Source organism: Gymnodraco acuticeps, unplaced genomic scaffold (genome assembly GCF_902827175.1).
Source record: "Gymnodraco acuticeps unplaced genomic scaffold, fGymAcu1.1, whole genome shotgun sequence".
NCBI lineage: Eukaryota > Metazoa > Chordata > Actinopteri > Perciformes > Bathydraconidae > Gymnodraco > Gymnodraco acuticeps.
Genome location: NW_022990739.1, coordinates 94,021 through 103,634, shown reverse-complemented (window position 1 = coordinate 103,634; position 9,614 = coordinate 94,021). Strand labels below are relative to the sequence as shown.

General features: G+C 40.8%; 1 protein-coding gene across 1 annotated transcript; it reads right to left on the bottom strand.

Moving 5' to 3' along the window:
* Nucleotides 1-1,402: 1,402 nt before the first annotated feature.
* On the bottom strand, nt 1,403-5,055 carry LOC117556553 (cell surface glycoprotein 1-like; the record flags this gene model as incomplete). The annotated part of the gene is made up of 5 exons (XM_034231920.1): nt 4,979-5,055; nt 4,415-4,519; nt 3,115-3,219; nt 2,544-2,648; nt 1,403-1,507 (listed from the first exon to the last, which is right to left on the bottom strand). Coding segments are annotated over exons 2-5 (383 nt in total), but the record flags the coding sequence as incomplete, so codon positions are not given.
* Between the last annotated feature and the right edge of the window lie 4,559 nt (nt 5,056-9,614).

Here is a 9,614-nt window from a genome sequence, read left to right as displayed (position 1 = left end):
AGTGGTCAATGCTCGTTTGCCATAAGTATTTTCGCGGAAACACAAGCAATCTGTCCATACCCTTGTTTCTCTGAGAAGAGAAGAAATACTATTCTAAAAAGGAGCTGACACATGGTGTCTCTTCACTTGTACACTTGAGGGGTCAGAGTTCATATGGTGAGGGATTCCATGAGCGGTATGCGCCGGCCTGTGCCTTTACCTTGGACTTCTAATAGAACTGCTCGGGTCTTGATAGATTGAGTGGGGAAGTTCATGAGATCTTTCGAGAGGGTTATCAAGAATAACTTTGATCCAATGACCTTTTCCCTCTCTGTCTGTGTTCCTGTGTATTCTCTTGTTCCGATTAACCCAGCCAAATCTTTTTTCTTGTTTTGTATCTATATCTACGCCGGGATCCGGAGTCGAGGCTGATCCTCTTGCTGTAGTCCTGTGTCTTGGATCCTCTATCCTGAGTTCTGGATTAAGTCGTGGACGTTCGGGTCGTGGCTGAACCTGTCTCTGCGGTCCTGCCTTGGGTCTCGTCATGCTGCTTCCCTGATGGCTTCCACAGGATTGTAGCTGACATCCTCGTGGATTCATCTTCTTATTACAGACACAGGCATTTCCTAACATTTCGGTCTATAATGCTGTAAAATGTATTATCTCTTCGATTTACACACGGCATCTATTGCACGTCTGTCCGTCCTGTTGCTCTCCCTGAGGTTTCTCCCATTTTTTTCCCCTTAAACCGTGGGTTTTTCTCTGGAAGTCTTTCCTTGTACGATGTGAGGGTCTAAGGACAGAGGGTCTAAGGACAGAGGGTGTCGTTTTTATTTCTCATACTGATATTCTGAACAATCTGTGCTGTTGTATTTGCTGTAAAGTGTCTCCACTGTAGGCTAATTTTATTATATGTACAGCACTTTGGCTCGACCAAAAATCGTTTATAAATGTGCTATATAAATAAAACTTGATTTGATTGGAACACACATTACTAGCTCTTGTAAAAAGTAGCGTTTGATTTCAGTTTTGATTTTGTTTAAACGATTCAAGATTTTTGGTCAAATTCTGAGTTTTTAAAATTGTGTTTATGGGTTTCTGTTGTTACAATTTATTCGTGAGATTGAAACGTTTTACATGCTTGGAGTTCATTTACTTAACAAAACACAAATTCTTACGTATCCGGTGTGAGAATGATTTCACTATAGTAGTTTATTTACTATTGCTGTTGATGCAAAGGAGCACAACGTTCAATCACGTGTTTACTGTACTTTTCTGTATTTATTTACTGTGTTTTACTGTGTTTCTGTGCTGTCATTTACTGCACTGATGTAAATATTAAAGACCAGTGTATATTATCTGTTGGCAAATGAAGGCAAATGAATCCTTGTCGGGTCAGTTTACAGTAGAAACAGACTCTTACTTTGTGTCAGAGGGTCCAGGTTCATTACTGAAGTATATAGGTTCTCTTTTGGACCGGTCACTCTTCATAGACAGACAGCTGGGGACTGGAGACTCTGCTCTCTGTCTGTGGAAACAAGACATTTGTTACACACATCATTAGTTCTTGTAATAAAAAACAGCGTTTGATTTCAGCCCTTTTACCCGATTAAAGGTTTTTTGGACTTGCTCCCAACTTTCTGTTTTCGAAGTCATGCTTGAGGGTTTCTGTCATTACAATTCATTTGTAACAGTGAAACATCTTACATGTTAGAATTTACTGTAATTGACCAAACTGTGTTTCTGTTCTGTAAAATGTCATTATTTAGAGAACACTTTAGATCAGTGGTTCCCAACCTTTTTTCCCAAAAATGACAACAGCGGTAATTAAAGTTTAAAAGTCTCAAAATGCTACAACTACAGTCACAAACTGGATGAATGTGAAATATTTTGTAAGAGGAGGATGAAGCGTAATTAAGGAGCACTATTGGATTGACTTTGATGGTTATTGGACTCAGGATTAATTAATTTGGATTCCCGCTGTATGAAGAAATTAAAGGACGGCGGAAGTGGAAACAATTCACAGAGGGATTAAACTGTCTAAAACACATGCTCAAAGTAAGCCGGACTTTGCCGATGTGTTTATGTGGATTCAAAAGTCATAAATAATCTACAAAATGGAGGAGACCGATCTGATCGGAGCAACTGTGACAAATAATCCAACTGAAAACCGGCATGGACAATGACTATGTTTTAAAAATGCGCTTATCCAGAAAAGCCCGGTTTGGACACTTTACGCGCAGAAGAAACATTTCTATAGAAAGAATTATACATTTCTGTCTTTTTATGCCTTTAATACACTAACTTGAATTGTTATTCAAATTAATTAATCAATTATTTTTTATAATTGCGTTATAATATGTAAAAAAATAAAATAAAATAAAAAGTCTAAATGTGATATTTGGCCTCAAATCATCTGAGGTTTGGCGCCCCCCCTGCGGTCTTTGGCGCCCCCCCCAAGGGGGGCGCGTGCCCCCCAGGTTGGGAACCACTGGTTTAGATGATCACATGGCATAAAAACTGAATCCTCTTCCGGTCAGTTCACAGTAGAAACAGACTCTTACTTTGTGTCTGAGGGTCCAGGTTCATTACTGAAGTATATAGGTTCTCTTTTGGACCGGTCACTCTTCATAGACAGACAGCTGGGGACTGGAGACTCTGCTCTCTGTCTGTAGAAGCGACAAATAGATTACCACACATCATTAGTTCTTGTAAAAAGTAGCGTTTGATTTCAGTTTTGATTTTGTTTACACGATTCAAGATTTTGGGTCTAACTCTGAATTTTCGAGTTTTAAAATTGTGTTTGTGGGTTTCTGTTGTTACAATTTATTTGTGAGATTGAAACGTTTTACATGTTTGAAGTTCATTTACTTAACAAAACACAAATTCTTACGTATTGTGTGTGAGAATAATTTCTCTATAGTAGTTTATTTACTATTGCTGTTGATGCAAAGGAGCACAACGTTCAATCACATGTCTTTACTGTACTTTTCTGTATTTATTTACTGTGTTTTTCTGTGTTTCTGTGCTGTTATTTACTGCACTGATGTAAATATTAAAGACCAGTGTATATTATCTGTTGGCATATAAAATGAATCCTCTTCCGGTCAGTTTACAGTAGAAACAGACTCTTACTCTGTGTCTGAGGGTCCAGGTTCATTACTGAAGTATATAGGTTCACATATGGACCCGTCACTCTTCATAGACAGACAGCTGGGGACTGGAGACTCTGCTCTCTGTCTGTGGAAACAACAAATGTTTTACACACATCATTAGTTCTTGTAATAAAAAACAGCGCTTGATTTCAGCCCGTTTACCCGATTAAAGGTTTTTGGACTTGCTCCCAACTTTCTGTTTTCGAGTCATGCTTGAGGGTTTGTAACGATCAACTATCAAAAATAGCTGTGTTAAATAAACGCACAAGGGGTTCTTGATATGAAATAATATTATAAAGGCAAAACAGAACTGATAAACGGACAATCTACTCTTTCCACAAAAAGTGTATCTACTACTGTCTCCATCCACACATTCACAACATAAACAAAGACGGTTTTATACGTTATTCAATTATATTGACAGTTTTCCAGCCAAGCAAAACACAAACAAAACTCAACAAAAAGTCCGCTCGGCAATAAACCGAAATTGTCATTATTGCCTAATCCAGGCCACTATAGTTCATTGACAAAAAGGCTGTTGCTCCTGCGCCCGTCGGCTGCAAAAAAAGGAAATGTTTGTAGGCCTATTTAGGCTATAATCCACAAAAAAGGAAACACGATGATCGGCGTGGCACAAAGGAGCGATCTCACCCTGTGTTGGAGAGAATCTCTCTCTATATGTGCGCGTCCTCTCCACGGAGACGTGCTTCCAGGTCGGTCGATGCAATATCCACTTTCAGTTATATTTCCCGTTGCATTTTAACATATGTATACATGCTGAGGAAACTTAAATATCCCGCTGAATACCCGCATTCGCCACACACACACTTCCTCCTCCCGTGATACCCAACCCCTGGCCTCCCGGTCACGCGCCCACTAAAAAGCCTCTGGGCGCGCCGCGACAGGTGAATGTGCAGATGAGGCTTGCAGACCCACACCCTCAAACCGTACATACCAGTGGACATTAACAACGGCAGTTGGAGGATATTATACATGTATCGTAGATAGTTCATTTCATGATAAACAACATGCCTTAAACCTTTTCCCCTGCCACTACAGTTTAGAAGAAACACCTTAAATCAATGTGCGGCCGTCACAGATTTCTGTCATTACAATGAATTTGTAACAGAGAAAAATCTTACATGTTTGAATTTACTGTAATTGACCAAACTGTGTTTCTGTTCTGTAAAATGTCATCATTTAGAGAACACTTTAGATGATCACATGGCATAAAAACTGAATCCTCTTCCGGTCAGTTTACAGTAGAAACAGACTCTTACTTTGTGTCTGAGGGTCCAGGATCTTTGCTGAAGTACAAAGGTTCATCTTTAGACCGGTCACTCTTCATAGACAGACAGCTGGGGACTGGAGACTCTGCTCTCTGTCTGTGGAAGCAACAACATGTTTAACACACATCATTAGTTCTTGTAAAGGGCAGCTTTTGATTTCAGCCCGTTTACGTTATTAAAGATTTTTGGAGTTGCTCTGAACTTTCAGTTTTTAAGTCGTGTTTGAGGGTTTCGGTTGTTAGAATTCATTTGTGAGAGGGAAAAGTGTTACATGTTCGAAGTTGATTTACTTAACCTAACACAAAGTCCTACATCTGGAATGTGAGAATGATTTCACAATAGTAGATTATTGACTGTTGCTGATGATGCCAAGGAGCACAGCCAGAGCTCAGTTACACCTCTTCACTTTCCTCTTCTGGTTTCTTTACTCTAATGTACTTTGTTTCATGACTGTACTCCACAGTGATGCTTTACTGTGTGTATATACTGTGACCTGCTACTCAGATCAAACCAGACTCCTCTTCAGGTCAGTTTACAGCAGAAACAGATTCTTACTTTGTGTCAGAGGGTCCAAGTGTATTACTCAAACCTGGAGGTTTTCTGGACACTGAAGATGTGTCCTCCTCCTCCTCCTCCTCCTCCTCCTCCTCCTCCTCATCATCATCCAAATCTCTCATGGTCTCCATTCTGAGAGATGAACTAGTAACCCTGGAGACAAATACATAAACACACACACTTTATAATGCAAGCATTTCAATCAAATCCATCATAATGATACATGTTGGTTTTAATTTGTGTTGTTGTGAATGTTTCCGAATAATCTGTAAACCTTAACGTGTCAGAAAATTAACAACAAAATAATCATATTACCAAGTTTCACCCAAACTTCCTTCGTAATTCCAGCGGGTATTTGACCACGAATTGCATGGCAGTGAAAGTCAAGGAAAGTGAGGAACTGGCACAAGCTACATTTAATCAAGTACAGTAATTAAGTACAATTTTGAGGGACCTGTACTTTATTTCAATGCTCCGCAACTTTGTACTTCTCCTCCACTACAATTCAGAGGTAAATGGTGTACTTTTACTCCACTACATGTGTTTAATACCTTTAGTTACTTTACAGATTTGGATTAATGATGTGAAATATAATCATCAATTCTTAAATCAGACTTTAGTTATACCTGGAGTAAATTCACAAGCTAACCTGCAGTATACAAAGTCATTCAAACTAGCTGCACTGTTCTGTCATTCTAATGCCTGACATCTATTTCCTTGACTGCTATATTCTTAGTGGCCTCTAGGAACAGGCAAGTGCGTTCCTAGTAAAACGTCTGTGTTGGGTTAACGTTCTGCCATTTTGTTTGAGAGCCGCATGGGGAGCAGGTTCCTGACTCTATCTGTCTCCATCCGGTTATTTTCCCCCTTGAGAAGGCATAATCTGTGAGAACATTTGTTTCGGGAAACATTTTGTATAACATTTGCTACTTATATTTTTGCATCTCATGTAACATTTATCTAAATTCAGCATATGTAGTTAAGCCATGTATGTAATTGCTGCATGAGTAGTAATTGTCCCTTATTGGATGTTGGAGTGCATTTGGTTTATTTTTGGGGAAAAGTACATCGTATTTTGTTGTTGTTAGATATTTATACATGTCTTTGTTTGTATCATTTCAGTTTCACACCGCTCCTATTAAAATACCAAACGTCAGCTCCTGTCTCGGTCATTTTTGGGAGAGTGTTTAGCTCGCTGCATAGCCATGCATCTACACGCGTGGTGAGGGCAGAAGAGTGAAAAGATTAACTTCACCTCAAGATCATCCCGTGGACTAGAAACCCTGCATTACTGCTGAGAGCAACGATGTTGAACGCCCCAGATCTCACTGAGCAACACAACATGGAGGTTAGATCACAAAGCAACACTTCTTCATCACAATGCTCCAGTTGGTTGGGTATTAACATGCTGGCAGCAGAGGCACGTGCAAAGGCTGAAGCTGCGCGTACGAAGGCAGCTTATGCAAAATGTCAAGTGGACATGGAAGTAGAGAAAGCACGCATTGATGCTATGCTTCATGCTCTTAAAGAAGAGGGTGAGGCTGAAGCTGCATCAGCAGCAGCAAACGTGCTTGAAGCAGCTGTAGACATTGAATTTAAAGAACATCAAAAGAAATCTAGCCACTTCTCATCGGCTCAACAATCTATGCAACGCACCAGTGAGTACGTCAATGCACATTACAACAATCAACAAACAAGAAAATTACGAAATGGGTCATCAGACAAATCACAAAGAACAGCAAGCAGCTCTTTCTTCACTGCAAGCACGACCTCAACATACAGAGGCCCCCAACATCATCCAGAGCCCTATCACCAGGCTCCTCTGAGCTTATATCAACAAGGGCCCCAGATCCCATTGGCCTCTCAAACCCACATCAACGCTTTGAATCACTCCCCATCACATTACACTAACGCTGCATACAACTACCCTAGAGGCAGTACACCCTCACATGTAACAACACCCAGACCTTCGGAGATTTCGGACCTCGCCACATACTTGGCACGTCGGGACATCGTCTTATCAGGGCTAAAGATGTTTGATAACAAGCCAGAAAATTATCTGTCCTGGAAAGCCGGCTTCTGCAATGCCATAGAGGGCTTGAACTTGAAACCTAGTGAGGAGCTAGACTTGCTCACAAGGTGGCTCGACGGGAAGTCACTGCAGCTCGTTAAAAGACATCGTGCTGTCAACATCAACTATCCTATGACTGGTCTTAACATGGTGTGGCAACGGTTGGATAAGAGTTACGGCTCTCCAGAGGCCATCGAAGCGTCTCTCTTCACAAGGCTTGAAAACTTTCCGAAAATCCTGAACAAGGACTTTCAGCGGCTGCAGGAACTCGCAGATCTGCTCCTCGAAGTCGAAGCTGCTAAATGTGAGGGTTACCTACCAGGACTCAGCTTCCTTGACACATCTAGAGGTGTTACACCCATTGTGGAGAAACTCCCATATAACCTCCAGGACCAATGGATAATTCAAGGTTCAACATATAAAAAAGAACATCAGGTTCATTACCCACCTTTCTCCTTCTTTGTTAATTTTGTGCAAAGCCATGCGGAGATGAGAAATTATCTTTGCTTTCCAAAACTCCAGCGCTCAACCTCTCAAAAGTGAGCACCCCACAGCAAAGCAGTGGAGGACTCAGAACAGCAATTCAGTCAATAAAACTGAAGTAGGGAACTACTCCTCCCCTGACTCTAAAAACAAGCCTCATGAGGATCCAGACAAGCTATGCCCCATTCACAAAAAACCACACCCCCTCAGAAAGTGTAACAGCTTCAGGGGAATGCTGCTTGATCAACGCAAGAGCTTTCTGAAAGAGCATTTCATATGTAATCAGGGTCTGATTGTGGCCGAAGTAGATCCTCATCTTCTGACGGAGAGTCAGCGAACTTATACAGCCTCTTTCTGGGTGCCATTATTTGCTCGAATAAGTCCTAAAAGCAAATACATCCTTGTCCTTGTCCTTATATTATATTATGTTCTGTTGCCTGCTGTTGTCTCTGTGTTCTCTTTTCGCTGTGTTCATCAGTGTTTTGCTGCTGTGCGGTGGAGGTGCAGCTGTGGTTCCTCTGCTGCGTTATGTGCGTAAAGCTGCCGCTGCTAGCATTATTTATACTACGCAGGATCCTATCTCTGGAACCCATTGGTCGATTTTGGGGGTTGACACCTTTTTTGAAACGTTAGAGCCAATAGAATCGAGGGGGAGTTAGTAAGTCCCGCTAAACACTTACGTCAAGGAGAGAGAGGTTTGCTTAAACAGCACGTGAGACAGCAGTAGCCCGGACTGCAACATTTTATACCTACTCTGCTGCATTGAATGTAATGATGGATTATCAGGAAAAATTCTAAAGTGACTAAGAGACATTGGATTAACCTTGAGCAGTGTTTTTATTCCCTTGAACAGCAACTGTAAAACATAATTAGCGTTTTTATTCCCTTGAACAGCAACGGTAAGACATCATTATTGTTATGATTTAGAAAAGTGTTGTTGTTTTCTTGCTCTGTTCTGGCTGCTAGCTCAGTGAGTTTGTGTCATGCAATGATGATACTTATGTCAAAATAATCTGTGGAGTATCAGCTTTCAGAAGATATGTAGTTTGTGCAGAACATATTAAGTTTTAAAGATTATTTGTGCTAGTTAGCACCGGAAGTAACATCAGCCCGTTTTCACTGAGGGCTAATGCTAACGCTTCTTGTGAGACTTGTGTTTTGTTTCGGTAAAAGTGGCTCATATCGTCAGGTAGCTGAGTTTTTTCCCGTTATTTGAGTATAAGACATTCATAGGTTTTTACATGTTAAGAAGCCCTGAGACACAGTTTCGTGAAAAGAAAAACCGCTGCCCCGGTACCGGGGTCTCTCGGGCTTAACAGGTTAATGCTTAATACTGCTTTACTTCTTTATTATATTAAATAGGTCAAAATGTATATTGCTGGACCTCTTTAGATTTCTTTACCTTCTCCATGCACCTTGGAAGTAGGTTACCCTGTTAAGCGCCATTCCCCCACGGGCGGGCTTCTTAACATTTAAAAACCTATTAATGTGTCATACCCACTTAACGGGAAGAAACGCAGCTATCAGACAATATTAACAATTTTTAGCAAAACGAAACATAAGGGTAATAACAAAGGCTCTGAATTAGCCCTGAGCTAACACACTTAGCACAGAACTCACGCTAAAATACCCTTATTACTCATCATATCTGCAACAAACAAGATATCGATTAGCAAGCTGAGATTGCACAGATTCGACAGGTATTAGTATCATTACTGACCGATCCGAACTCACGACTCGAGAAGCGAAGACATCACACCACGTAGCATTAGGTAGCCAACACGGCAATATGTCTTACCTTTATTGTTTTCTGATCAAAAGTTGTCTTCGATAATCCATCAGCAATAAATCTAGTTTTCAGTTTTCAGATTTCAGAGCGTAAAATAGGTTTCGCTTTGGGCAAACTGTGTTCGCATAGCTCTCATTTCTCAATGGTAACATATATGTGTGTATGTGGAAATTCCCCTTCGATTCTACTGGCTCTAACGGTTCAAAAGAGATGTCAATCATCAAAATTGACCAATGGGTTCCAGAGAAACGGCAAATACACCCATTTCCACCCAAATGACCCCAGAGGTGGGT